General features: G+C 37.8%; 1 protein-coding gene across 45 annotated transcripts in view; it reads right to left on the bottom strand.

Moving 5' to 3' along the window:
* NRXN3 (neurexin 3) overlaps positions 1 to 15,447 on the bottom strand; it is a 1,722,001-nt gene that overhangs the window by 903,476 nt on the left and 803,078 nt on the right. For 21 of the 45 annotated variants that reach the window (XR_010151246.1, XM_063793837.1, XM_063793838.1 and 18 more), the window contains one exon: positions 14,727 to 14,753. The exons of the other annotated variants lie outside the window; for them this stretch is intronic. Coding sequence is in view for 20 of the 21 variants with exons in the window: in XM_063793837.1 (XP_063649907.1) it covers positions 14,727 to 14,753 (27 nt within the window). In the remaining variant the exon portion in view is untranslated. The remainder of the gene's footprint in view (positions 1 to 14,726; positions 14,754 to 15,447) is intronic. 45 annotated transcript variants of the gene reach the window in all.

The raw sequence follows: 15,447 nt of genomic DNA, 5'->3' as shown, positions 1-15,447 counted from the left end.
GGATCAAATTCACACATAACAATATTAACTTTAAATGTAAATGGACTAAATTCTCCAATTAAAAGACACAGACTGGCAAGTTGGATAAAGAGTCAAGACCCATCAGTGTGCTGTATTCAGGAAACCCATCTCACGTGCAGAGACACACATAGGCTCAAAATAAAAGGATGGAGGAAGATCCACCAAGCAAATGGAAAACAAAAAAAGGCAGGGGTTGCAATCCTAGTCTCTGATAAAACAGACTTTAAACCAACAAAGATCAAAAGAGACAAAGAAGGCCATTACATAATGGTAAAGGGATCAATTCAACAAGAGGAGCTAACTATCCTAAATATTTATGCACCCAATACAGGAGCACCCAGATTCATAAAGCAAGTCCTGAGTGACCTACAAAGAGACTTAGACTCCCACACATTAATAATGGGAGACTTTAACACCCCACTGTCAACATTAGACAGATCAACACGACAGAAAGTCAACAAGGATACCCAGGAATTGAACTCAGCTCTGCACCAAGCGGACCTAATAGACATCTACAGAACTCTCCACCCCAAATCAACAGAATATACATTTTTTTCAGCACCACACCACACCTATTCCAAAATTGACCACATTGTTGGAAGTAAAGCTCTCCTCAGCAAATGTAAAAGAACAGAAATTATAACAAACTATCTCTCAGACCACAGTGCAATCAAACTAGAACTCAGGATTAAGAATCTCACTCAAAGCCGCTCAACTACATGGAAACTGAACAACCTGCTCCTGAATGACTACTGGGTACATAACGAAATGAAGACAGAAATAAAGATGTTCTTTGAAACCAACGAGAACAAAGACACAACATACCAGAATCTCTGGGACGCATTCAAAGCAGTGTGTAGAGGGAAATTTATAGCACTAAATGCCCACAAGAGAAAGCAGGAAAGATCCAAAATTGACACCCTAACATCACAATTAAAAGAACTAGAAAAGCAAGAGCAAACACATTCAAAAGCTAGCAGAAGGCAAGAAATAACTAAAATCAGAACAGAACTGAAGGAAATAGAGACACAAAAAACCCTTCAAAAAATCAATGAATCCAGGAGCTGGTTTTTTGAAAGGATCAACAAAATTGATAGACCGCTAGCAAGACTAATAAAGAAAAAAAGAGAGAAGAATCAAATAGACGCAATAAAAAATGATAAAGGGGATATCACCACTGATCTCACAGAAATACAAACTACCATCAGAGAATACTACAAACACCTCTACGCAAATAAACTAGAAAATCTAGAAGAAATGGATACATTCCTCGACACATACACTCTCCCAAGACTAAACCAGGAAGAAGTTGAATCTCTGAATAGACCAATAACAGGAGCTGAAATTGTGGCAATAATCAATAGTTTACCAACCAAAAAGAGTCCAGGACCAGATGGATTCACAGCCGAATTCTACCAGAGGTACAAGGAGGAACTGGTACCATTCCTTCTGAAACTATTCCAATCAATAGAAAAAGAGGGAATCCTCCCTAACTCATTTTATGAGGCCAGCATCATTCTGATACCAAAGCCGGGCAGAGACACAACCAAAAAAGAGAATTTTAGACCAATATCCTTGATGAACATTGATGCAAAAATCCTCAATAAAATACTGGCAAAACGAATCCAGCAGCACATCAAAAAGCTTATCCACCATGATCAAGTGGGCTTCATCCCTGGGATGCAAGGCTGGTTCAATATACGCAAATCAAGAAATGTAATCCAGCATATAAACAGAGCCAAAGACAAAAACCACATGATTATCTCAATAGATGCAGAAAAAGCCTTTGACAAAATTCAACAACCCTTCATGCTAAAAACTCTCAATAAATTAGGTATTGATGGGACGTATTTCAAAATAATAAGAGCTATCTATGACAAACCCACAGCCAATATCATACTGAATGGGCAAAAACTGGAAGCATTCCCTTTGAAAACTGGCACAAGACAGGGATGCCCTCTCTCACCGCTCCTATTCAACATAGTGTTGGAAGTTCTGGCCAGGGCAATCAGGCAGGAGAAGGAAATAAAGGGTATTCAATTAGGAAAAGAGGAAGTCAAATTGTCCCTGTTTGCAGATGACATGATTGTTTATCTAGAAAACCCCATCGTCTCAGCCCAAAATCTCCTTAAGCTGATAAGCAACTTCAGCAAAGTCTCAGGATACAAAATCAATGTACAAAAATCACAAGCATTCTTATACACCAACAACAGACAAACAGAGAGCCAAATCATGAGTGAACTCCCATTCACAATTGCTTCAAAGAGAATAAAATACCTAGGAATCCAACTTACAAGGGATGTGAAGCACCTCTTCAAGCAGAACTACAAACCACTGCTCAAGGAAATAAAAGAGGATACAAACAAATGGAAGAACATTCCATGCTCATGGGTAGGAAGAATCAATATCGTGAAAATGGTCATACTGCCCAAGGTAATTTACAGATTCAATGCCATCCCCATCAAGCTACCAATGACTTTCTTCACAGAATTGGAAAAAACTACTTTAAAGTTCATATGGAACCAAAAGAGAGCCCGCATCGCCAAGTCAATCCTAAGCCAAAAGAACAAAGCTGGAGGCATCACACTACCTGACTTCAAACTATACTACAAGGCTACAGTAACCAAAACAGCATGGTACTGGTACCAAAACAGAAATATAGATCAATGGAACAGAACAGAGCCCTCAGAAATAATGCCGCATATCTACAACTATCTGATCTTTGACAAACCTGAGAAAAACAAGCAATGGGGAAAGGATTCCCTATTTAATAAATGGTGCTGGGAAAACTGGCTAGCCATATGTAGAAAGCTGAAACTGGATCCCTTCCTTACACCTTATACAAAAATCAATTCAAGATGGATTAAAGATTTAAACGTTAGACCTAAAACCATAAAAACCCTAGAAGAAAACCTAGGCATTACCATTCAGGACATAGGCGTGGGCAAGGACTTCATGTCCAAAACACCAAAAGCAATGGCAACAAAAGCCAAAATTGACAAATGGGATCTAATTAAACTAAAGAGCTTCTGCACAGCAAAAGAAACTACCATCAGAGTGAATAGGCAACCTACAACATGGGAGAAAATTTTCGCAACCTACTCATCTGACAAAGGGCTAATATCCAGAATCTACAGTGAACTCAAACAAATTTACAAGAAAAAAACAAACAACCCCATCAAAAAGTGGGCGAAGGACATGAACAGACACTTCTCAAAAGAAGACATTTATGCAGCCAAAAAACACATGAAAAAATGCTCATCATCACTGGCCATCAGAGAAATGCAGATCAAAACCACTATGAGATATCATCTCACACCAGATAGAATGGCAATCATTAAAAAGTCAGGAAACAACAGGTGCTGGAGAGGATGTGGAGAAATAGGAACACTTTTACACTGTTGGTGGGACTGTAAACTAGTTCAACCATTGTGGAAGTCAGTGTGGCGATTCCTCAGGGATCTAGAACTAGAAATACCATTTGACCCAGCCATCCCATTACTGGGTATATACTCAAATGACTATAAATCATGCTGCTATAAAGACACATGCACACGTATGTTTATTGCGGCATTATTCACAATAGCAAAGACTTGGAACCAACCCAAATGTCCAACAATGATAGACTGGATTAAGAAAATGTGGCACATATACACCATGGAATACTATGCAGCCATAAAAAATGATGAGTTCATATCCTTTGTAGGGACATGGATGAAATTGGAAACCATCATTCTCAGTAAACTATCGCAAGAACAAAAAACCAAACACCGCATATTCTCACTCATAGGTGGGAATTGAACAATGAGATCACATGGACACAGGAAGGGGAATATCACACTCTGGGGACTGTGGTGGGGAGGGGGGAGGGGGGAGGGATAGCATTGGGAGATATACCTAATGCTAGATGACGAGTTAGTGGGTGCAGCGCACCAGCATGGCACATGTATACATATGTAACTAACCTGCACAATGTGCATATGTACCCTAAAACTTAAAGTATAATTAAAAAAAAAAAAGAAAAAAATAAATAAATAAATAAATAAAATTCAAAAAAAATAAAATAAAACAAAATAAAATAAAATAAAATATGTAAGAAACTCAAACAACTCAATAGTAAGAAAACAAATACCCCAATCAAAAAATGAGCAAATGTATTGCATCGTGTACATATACCACATTTTCTTTATCCATTCATCTGAGGATGAACACCCAGGTTTCTTCTAATTTTTAGCTATTGTGATTAATGCTGCAATGAACATGGGAATGCAGATATCTCTTTGGTGTACTGCCTTCAATTATTTTGGACTGAAACCCAGAAGCAGGATTGCTGAATCATATGGTAATTCTATTTTTAGTTTTCTGAGGAACCTCCATTCTGTTTTCCATAATGGTTATATTAATTTACATTCCCACCAAAAATGCACAAGTGTTCCCTTTTCTCCAAGCCTTTGCCAATACTTGTTGTTGTTGTTGTTTTTGTCTTTTTGATAGTAGCTATTTTAATAGGTGCAAGGTGATATCTCATCATGGTTTCAGTTTGCATTTTCCCAAAGATGAGTGATGTTGAGCATTTTTTTCATATATATGTTGGCCATTTGCATATCTTCTTTTAAGAAGTGTCTAGTTAGTTTCTTTGCTCATTTTTTGATTGGGGTATTTGTTTTCTTATTTTGAGTTGTTTGTGTTTCTTATATGTTTTGGATAATAGTGCCTTATCAGATATACACTTCACAAATATTTTCTCCCAATCTATGGGTTACTTCTTCACTCTATTAATTGTTTTCTTGATGTGCAGAACCTTTTTAGTTTCATGCAATCTCATTTGTTTTTGTTGCCTGTGGTTTTGAAGTCACATCCAAGAAATCCTTGCCCAGAAACAATGCAATGGAGCACTTCCTGTATGTTTTCTTCTAGTAGTTTTATAGTTTCAGGTCTAACATTTGAATCTTTAATATATTTTGAGATGATGTTTGTATATGGTATAAAAAGGGTACAATTTTATTTTTCTGCATGTAAATATCCATTTTGTCCAATATCATTTATTGAAGAGACCATCCTTTCTCCATTGTATACTTGTGGCACCTTTGTTAAAAAAAAATCAGTTAACCATAATGCATAAGTTTATTTTGGGGGTCTCTATCCTGTTCCACTGGTCAGTGCATCTGTTTTTTGTCAGTACTATTAAGTTCCTCACTGTCTTTCAAATCCTACTGGACCGTAAGCCTCTCAAGGGCAGAAGCCTTGTCTGTCTTGGTCACGTTTACATCTCTAATTTCTGATGTTGTATTTGGTATAGCGTGAGAGTTCTATTCAAAATATTCAAAACATTATTGAATAAAAGAAAGAACTAAATAACAAATAAAAAATAAAGAAATAAAGCCATTCATTTAGAATTTAAAGCAAAATGGTTCTTGTAAAAATTTATCCCTAGAATTTACCAATAAGAGCTCACATAAGTAATCTCTTGCTTGAAACTGTTTTTATTTACATTTTTTTCTTAGGGTGGGTGGGGTGGTGGTATTTAATTGGCCATGTGTCTTTTGATTTCAGACTCACCAGATGCTGACAAGAACTCTTTGGTATTCCCAAGCCCAGGTACAGTATGTCATAACTATTGAATGAATGAGAGTCTGGGCTAGACTCTAGAACAATTTCTAGATGATCATTTTGTGAGCTCCTATTCTTACTTCAACCTGTTTAAGTACATCCTTTCCTAAACAGAGCCTATTTTATGTCAATGTATTTAATGTATGCATTTCACATAGCAGTGTGTCAAAGAAATTAGAAAAACATGTCTTGGGGGAGAAAAACCAAAAGCTTCAACAGTGCTTCCCACTAAACAACTATTGATATAAAATAATCTTGTACAAATCAGAAAGAGGATATAACAATGGACACAGCTTACCTAGTGCTTATTATGAGCCAGACACTATACTAAATGCTTTTAAGATATTAATTCAATAAATCTTCATAAGCACATGATGAAGCAAATATAATTAAAAGTAGTAAAGAATCAGAGAAACAAATTATTTTCTCATAGGAGATCTCCATAATTTCAAATTTAAGTAATTTTTAAAATGTTGATTGAATCAAAAGGCAAAGATTTCAGAAAAGTAAACTGAGGCACAGAAAAGTTACATAATTTTCCCCAAAATCTATAGGTGGCAAGTGAGAGGGTGAGGTCTCAAACCCAAGCTTGCTAATTGTGCAGCCCACTCACCTAACCTCTCACGGATGTGTGTAAGCTAGAGTGGGGAATGTGCATGTGTGGTGTCATTGGATTAATAAGAGTAACTTAAGGTACTTCTGACCTACAACTGGGAAAAGATGACGTCTTGATGTAAAGATTTGTTTTTGTTTTTGTTTTTTACAAGGAAAACTTTCAAATACCATTTCAATTCAGTTAAACAGGAAGATCTCGTTTTGTCCAATTTTATGAACAGAAATCTGTATCAAATGTTAAGTTTATAAGCATGACAGACAATTCTGGGGACTTAATAATCATAATTTTTCATAAAACACTCTTCCAAACCAACATAAAATTCCAGACATTATAAGATAGCACAAATTTGTTTAATTACATATTTATGAAGTCTTTTTTATCATTGTCATTATTAATTATTAATATCTTAAAACATCCAAAGGCCTTAGGAAGTTCCTGTATAGGAATGGTATAAATTATTTTTGCTCTTGATATGTGAATAACTCTCACTAAAATAGTCACATATCCCTTTGAGAAAAGATGGTGACTTTCTTTGTATACTACAGAAAGTGACAAGACAACAGAAATGTGTCTGGAAAGACTAAATAAGATGTCAGTGGTGTTAGTACTTTGGTTTCTAATTTCCAGCCCTGCTTTTGGTTTGCTGGAAAACATGAAATTGCATCTCATTCCCTTATCATTTTATTTATCAGATAATTCTGATGGCTGCCAAAATTTCCTATCATTTTTCTTGATTGTGGGATTGTTCTTCTCATTAAGAATTGTCTGATACAACAATTTTATGCCTGTTATTGCTCTAATCCACCCTTACAGCACGTGTACACTGATTTAGTCAATTCCTCTTCATGGCCTAGAAAATCAAAAGTTGATAGAGTATCTTTTATTGTTTGTAGGTCCTTGAAATACACTTTCTTCCTAAAGCTCACAACACTAGTATCAGAATGCACTTTCTCTGTTATTGCCCAAATAAGACTTAACCAAACCTATGTCTCAAACACCCCAATTTGAAATTCATAAATAGTGCTAAAGCAGCACCACCTAGTTCTAGCCAGACAAGAAGTGGGTGGAGAAATGTAGGCTGCAGCAGGCAGAGGGTAAGGGGGAAAAGGAGAAGTGACAGGCCTGGAGGCCATATCAAGTTTGTCTTCTCAATGTCCATTCCTTTAGAGGGCCAAGGCTGGTGACCCAGGAGTGGGGACCAGGTGAGGCTGATCTATCAACATTCACTAACTTTAATCACAAGGAGTGAAGGGCTTAAGTCAAAGGGCTTAGACTCTATCGGTGCAACCTAAATGTGAAGTTATCATAGTAGAACTCCGTGTTAACCAAAGGGTTTGCCTGTCCCAACAAACCACAGCTTCCATGGGAAGGAGCATTATAAGAGTTGCTGATATTGTTGGCTGTGTCCCCATCCAAATCTCATCTTGAATTGTAGCTCCCTTAATTCCCACGTGTTGTGGGAGGGGCCCGGTGGGGGGTAACTGAATCATGGGGGTAGGTCTTTCCCATGCTGTTCTCATGATAGTGAATAAGTCTCATGAGATCTGATGGGTTTATAAAGGGGAGTTCCCCTACACAAGTTCTCTCTTGCCTGCCTCCATGTAAGACGTGACTTTGCTCCTCGTTTGCCTTCTGCCATGATTGTGAGGCCTGCCCAGCCACATGGAACTATGAGTACATTAAGTCTCTTTTTCTTTATAAATTACTCAGTCTTGGGTATATTTTTATTAGCAGCATGAGAACAGAATAATACATGCCATGAACTGTCTAAAGAGATCTTCCACCTTCAGTTTAATTTTCTACCCCGGGTAAGTGCCTAATCTTTCTACTTTCACATTTTAAAATTTACATTGTTTTATAGGGAAAAAAATGAGTGAACAGTAGTTGGGTGGAAGGAAAAAAGTACAGAAAAAAGATGAATATACATAGATTTATGTATATGTGTGTGTATTTATATAAGTCTCATATAAATAAGTCTATAGAAACCCTACAGGGAAATTTTTGAAAATGCGAATGAATTATGAAAGACTCTTACTGCCTACCTGAGCAATCTATAGTCTCTACTGCTAAAATATAAAAATTAAAGAGTTGAGAGTCTTCAGGAGAATGTGATGGTTAATTTTATGTGTCGAAATGACTGAGGTAAGGGATGCCCAGATACCTGGTCATTATATATAATAATAATGAAATATTATTTCCAGGTATGTCTTTGAGGGTATTTACAAATGAGATTAGCATTTTAACTGGTGAAGAGAATAAAGCAGATGGTCCCCAGTGTGAGTAGGCATCATCCAATCTGTTGTGGTCCTATTCTGAATAGAAGAAAAAGGCAGAGGAAGGAGGAATTCACTTCCTTTGCTTAAGGTGAGATAGCCATATTCTCTAGCCCTCAGACATTGGACGCTTGTGCTCCTGGTTCTTGGGCTTTTCGAATCAGAGCAGAACTTACACTATCATGCCACTTCTGCCCCTGCCACCCCAATTCCCAGGACTTTAGAATCCAACTGTTTTATCCTCCAGCATACAGACAGCGGACTGTGGAGTCTCTTGGCCTTCATAATCATGTGAGCCAATTCCTATTTTTATACATATATATAAAAATATATATTTTATATAATATATTATATATAAGATGTATATATCTAAATAATATATATTTTATATATTATATATAAGATACATATATCCTATATATGATATATATGATAGCTCTCTGGAGAACCCTAACTAATACAGAGGGTATTCCTGATAATAAGGATAGCCTATTTACTTAGCTGAATATATGTCTTGGACCCTTCAGCAAAGCTACTTCCATAGCTTTCAGAGTATTTCTAAATTTACAGCGTTGAGTCCCCTTGGCTTTTCTGAAGACAGTCATTTACAGACAACATAAGATCTATTCATTTTAACTGGAGGAAGCCAAATTCACTTATATTTAGCTTTAAAATAAGAAAGCAATGATCACTTAAAAATGTCAAGTGAATCCACTGAGACGCGAATACTCTAGGTCACATTTTATAGAACATAAGGCAATGCCAGAGAATAGGGTCCTAAATCTTATTATAAAATTTCATTGTCAGAGAGACCTAAGGGTGGCTGTATTCCCAAGATCATGCTTTTTGTCTTGAAGTCAGGACCTATGCCTTACCAAAGCTAAGCAAGGCATCAAAACCACTCTTCTCAAGCATGTTCAGATGCTTATGGCTTCCTCTTCTCAAACAGAGGTTTTAAAAAGCTCACATGATTAGAATGATCAGTGAAAAAGACAAAGAATAAAATCTAACATTCGGAGCAGTTTCACTAACACCCTTTTCTCTTCAACCACTTCAACCCTCTCATAATACGTTGGGTATAAAATTGGTTATGGCCATGGATGGGAATTGGTTGACTGAGATGGCTTCATGGTGTCTTTATCCCCAGTGGCCTTTTGTTGGTGATATATCACTAGTAAATGTTTAACAACCAGCACCCCAGGAAAAGGAAAATAAAACTGATTTGTAACATGTGTTGGTTTTATTAGTACTCCCCTCATAGCCAATTTCAAGCCATAACGTGTTGCCTCATGTAAACTGGCTTACAAAATTCCTAGAAATTCCTGTGCCAGTGCCAGCTCTAGCACAGCACTGCTCTTGATGGTCAATGATCTAAAAAGAATAATTACAGCTTAAGAGTAAAGTGATTTACCCACAGCACACTTCCATGACAGTAGAGAGGTGGGAGTTGATACTTGCTGCAGGTAGGGTATTTGTAAGAGTGAGAGGATGGCTGGTAGCATGAAGCCTTCTTCCTCAACCCACCCTATTTTCAGGGGATGCCTGGGTCACAAAGGTCAAATAACTCTTTTCAAAGTGATACACAATCCCTCGTAAGTCAATGATTCTTTAGAAAATGTAAACTGAGGAGTCTGTCTGCTTTTCCTTGTTTTCTAGGCACTGATGTAGGGGGTCTGCTGGGGCAGTGGAATATACTTTAAAAGAGAGAGAGAAGGAGTTTCAAAGCCCAGTCTCAACAACAACAAAAAAGAGGTAATTTAAAATACTTTGCTCTAACATTGTGCAAATAGTATCTAGAACTTTTCGAAACGGTGTTGATATGAAAACCATCTACCATAAAGTCAGCATGGAGGACACTCTCAGATACTCTCTGGTCATCTATGTACTCTTTCTGCTTTGGAAATAAGCAAACCCAGACTCACACCATATGGCATAATAGGCGAAAGGTCATGGGCTTTAAAATCCAGTTTAATCACTTACTAGTAATGTGACCTTGGGCTGGTGATATTAAACTCTAAACCTCAGTGTCCCCTTCTGTATAAGGGAGATATGTATTTCTACTGCATCATATGGTGTGAAGATTAAATGAAAGAACATATGCAAGACCTATAAAGTCACCTATGAAACAGATAACAGTATCTATCAGCTAAGGTTGTAGTCACAATGGAGATGCAACCTGCCAAGTCCTTAGTGTATGCCTTCATCAAGGAGACTCTCAATAAAGATCATCAGCAATTCTGCTGGAAAGGACAATAATCAGGTTTCCTCCTCCCACTTACGTTGGGTGTACAGTTGATGAGGAGTCCAGAAACAAGATGCATTTTGGTAGTGTGCCACACTGACACAGTTGTGTTGTACGCCTCTCTCGTATAACGTGGAGGAAAAGGACACAAGAACAATAATGGGAAGTTCACTGTAATTTATGTCTCTCTTATTATTTTCCACAATAGAAATCATTTTGAGGAACTTATAGTAGGTCAAGTACTATATTTTATAACAAAAAATACAATGGAGAATGTGATACAATCTTCAGTTTCAGAGAAAATGAGGTGGAGGACAATATTCATCATAGTAAAGACAGTTGGGGAATTAAAATTTCCTTTACCTAACTAAAGGTGTTTGACTAATTCTAACTCTCTTCTAAAATGCCTTTAAAGAATCTTGAGATTTCCAAGGTATCTGAACCCAATACATTGATTGACTTTCTCAAAATAGCCAGCACTTAGCACCCAGATCCAATGGATCCTGAATCCCCTGACCACCTGTTCACCATCTGGGCAGAGGGACACCTTACATTTCTAGAAAAAAAGTCATTAAACATCAGAAATAAAACCTGCTAAGAGAAGTTATAATTAAAGACGGAATAGGAAGATTCTAATTAATCACCTAATACAAAAAAGAGTTATTCTTTTATTTCTCATAATTTATGTCATCTGCCTCACACCAAACAGGTCAATCTTAATATTTCTTTTATAGTTCTGCAGCTCCTTTCTTCCATGAATAGGCTTTTAGGAAATCTCTTCCTTTCCACTAATACCCTTCTTAAAAACAAAAAGGAATTAGAAAGTTACTTCTGAATGTTCTGTAGAAGCTGTCATTCTGTCCAAGGTACACTGATACAAAGACTGCACTGCTCAGCAAGGCAACCTCCCTCCTGTAGATCACAGGAGTACCGTGGAGAGCTCCTATCTCCTGTGCTGACCTAGAGAGATGTAGATTCTGGCCTGAAACCAGGAAAGTCGGTAAACTTCTTCCTTGATATCTTTTGTCATAATGAGAAAATACATGTGCTACTAACCAGAACAACAGTGTAGCAGCGGAGAGGGTGTGTGCAGCAAACAGGAGAAAGAGTTCACTTTCTTTCTTGCTCTTTGAGGTTTCATGCGAAAGGGAAACTTGTTTACCTCCTTGACCGAGTAAAGTAACAGGCACTGGGGGCATGTCTCTTCCCTCTGTCTTGGAATATGCTGCTTCACTCCTGAATCTGCTCTCTGTTTCTAGTTTCTGTCTGCATCATCCTTTCTCCATTCTAGTGTCGGAGTGATCCTGATAAAATGAAAATCTAACCCAAATCTCTGTCCTCCTTACAGCATCCTTGGGATAAAGTCCAACTCCTTACAGGAAAAGTCTGTCATTACCTGTCTCTATCCTACCACTCCCATTTCATGTGCTATCATATCACCCCACACACATTATATCAGCCACATTGAGCTTCTTGTAGGTTCCCTATTAAGCCAAGCTCTCGAATGTGCTTCCATCGTTCATCCATCTAAAACATACTTGTCCTTCAGACTCAGCTCAAACTCTGTCTGAGAAGATATCCCCTGAGCACTCCCCATGACCACCATGACCCTACACGATCCAGTGTGTTCCTTCATGCTAACATGGCAGGACGCAGGTCTCTAGGATAGGAGTTTTCACTTTGCATTGTGATTATTGGCTGATCATCTGTGGAATTCTTTGAAGTTAGAGACTGCATCTCATCTGCAGTATCCTAGCATCCCTAGTACCTAGTCCCTGATACACAGGCATAGCTGACACTAACTTCCTGTTAAATTCAACAACACATTCACTGGAGAAGTTAAAAATTTTTAAATAAAAAATAAAACACTACCCCAACCACACAATAACAAGAGGACTTAAGCTGTTGACTCATCTAGACTCATTACGTCACTTCTTACACCTCACTGTTATATTTCCTTCTGAATACATTTTTGTCTAGGCTTCCAACTGCCTCATTTCCTTGTCATATATCTTCACTACCCTTCATACTTCATGGTAATTAGTACTATCTATATTCACAGGTTGTAGCTGAAAAAGCCAGCTTGTGAGTAATAGTCCACACCCCAATGTTAGGAAACAAAAAACTAAAAGCTTTTCCTATAAAACAGGGAAAGAGTAAGACGGCCCCAAATAATCGAAAAGAATAGCAGCTCCTGCCACAAACAAAGAGACTGTCAAGTCATTACAAGAATGGAGGAAAGTTCGTGCCAATAAAGTAATAATGTTAAAACCATATTGATGCCTAGACAGCTTCCATAAAAGGAAACATCAAGATATTCCAAACCACTATGTCCCTAAATCTGTATCTACGCTTTGGTAAACAATTTACTTTAGGCATAGAAATCAATCACTCACTTCTCCCTACAAACCATTATTCCTTTGGATGAGAACTTTCAGATTATTTTGCCATGTCCAGATTTTCTAGGTGAGAGAATATGCTAAGCTCTGGGAATTCAAAATCCATATAGTTCTTACCCTGCGTAATAGTAAAGTCAGGGAAGAGATGTAGTTGTCTAGTTTAATCCACTAAATCCAGTCCTAAGGAGCTTCAATCTCCTTGGATTGTCTTGCATTCAGATTGAATCCTGCCCCCTTCTCTCTCTCTTCCATTTACAGAGAAATACATAGTGGATCTTTCTTGACAATTAAACATAGTGTCTAAAACAACAGTATTGCCACAAGGGCCCTCTATACTTTGAAACTGAAAGCTATTGTAAAGCTTCCTCTGACTTTAAGTCCTAACTAGTGTATATTCTTTTATTTAATTTAAATATATATTAAAATATATGTGAATCTGCTAAGAGGCGATAAAGAAAAACAAAGTTATGGTAAAATAGTGACAGAGTCTTCATTGGTGGATGTATTCTGGATAGATAGGCACTTGTACTGGTTAGCTACATGGCATATAACAAGTAAGTCACAGCAAAGTCAATGATCTTTTTAGATGAAAAGTAATTTTTTGAACATTACCTTTGCCTTAACCACTTCTAACAATTTGGACTGACTGCAAACTCAGCAGAGGTCATGAGGCTCAGTCTCCTGCTTGACAATCAGCCAAAAGACACCTAAAATGCTTGTTCCTCCCTTGTTATTCTGAGACATAGCAGCATGGCACCATAGGATCAGTGGGCCATTACTGACTTTGTAAGATGCCTCTTTGAATAGTGGATGAAGTAGTTTCTGCAACAGATATTCACTAACATCTCACATGTGGTATTTTATAGGGTATTCAGGATTAAAATGACAGATCATCTTCTTCCTCAAGAGTACTTTTTTCCTGCGATCACAAAACAGGAAATTAAAGTGCTCAACTAAAATCCCCAATAGAAAATATAAATCTCTGAAACATTTTAATGACATTAGTGTCTCCCAAATGCCCAGAAATATTTAAAATTTTAAAACTAGTTAAGAGAAAATGACATTCTCTTTCATAAAGCCCAAGTACTTAAATGTCCTACTCCAGGAAATGACCTCCCTGACCCAGAAAATAACAACTTAAGGCTTAAGGGCTGGCCTTGGCCTTTTTTTTTTTTCCTTCCAAGTTCTTTTCTCTATCTATGGTGAACAAATTAAGAGGAGCCAACCCCTCCATGGCAACTACTTGGAGAAGTATTCATCATTTCCAGAGTAAATTAATGTGTTGATGTATAGTCACGGTATGGGATGCTGTCAAACCTCTTTGGTATCCCCCAAAATGGAATCATGTTTCTTCCCCCATGAGGTCTCCTCTTGATAGCTATTTTTCATGCATTGATCTGGGTTATCTGTCACCCTTTCAGAAGAACACAGGGTTCAGCCACCTCCCCACAATTGCTGCTGTCCAAGAGGTGTGACAGCTTGAAGATCTCTAAAGAAAAGATACCAAGGGTTACACAGGGCATCTTTCAGTCCAAAGTGGTAATGGGAACAAGAACCTTCTCTACCTTGCAGGTCAGCTTTGGTCAACGCAACTTTGTTAGCAAAAGAACAGAAAAAGCGAAAACAATAACCAGAGGTTAGTAAGAGGTAGAATAAACCAGGATAACATTACAGAAATGAAAACACAATCTGCATAACCATCACTCAGACAGACAATTGAAATGCTCTACAGGTTCACCAGAGACAGCAAAGATGGGGTTGGGGAGTAGGGCAGAGGGGGACGCGCAGACCAGGGACAGAGCCGGCCTCCTCAGAGCCAAGTCAGCAGAGCAGGGCAGGGGCGCATCAGACTTGACAAAGCACAGGCAACGGGCAACAACAGCTTTCTCACATCCACACAGCCAACCTCAGGGAGTGCACGGTCAGACTGAAAGACACGTGTGTGCAATCAGATGGAGCCCATAGAAATAATTCTAAACATTAGGAGTTGAGCATGAAAGAGTCACTTGAGTGTACCCCTTGTGCCCTCTTGCAAATGCCACCCAGGAATTTGGCACTGGAATTAGACATTTGGATCACGGTGATTTGGGAACACCAAAAAGCTCAATTTGTTTAATTTTAAAAATATATCCAAACCCAAATAGTTGCAGGCAAAAGGGCACCAGACTAATGTCATTTTTATTTATTCGTGCCAGTTTCAAAACAAAGCACGTGTATTTCTTTCAGATGTTTATCATCTGCAATTGTGAAACCACATTTCTAGCTGATCATGCCTTGGCCTCTGCA

Source organism: Pan troglodytes, chromosome 15 (assembly GCF_028858775.2).
Source record: "Pan troglodytes isolate AG18354 chromosome 15, NHGRI_mPanTro3-v2.0_pri, whole genome shotgun sequence".
Taxonomy (NCBI): domain Eukaryota; kingdom Metazoa; phylum Chordata; class Mammalia; order Primates; family Hominidae; genus Pan; species Pan troglodytes.
This window is presented reverse-complemented; position numbering and strand designations above follow the sequence as displayed.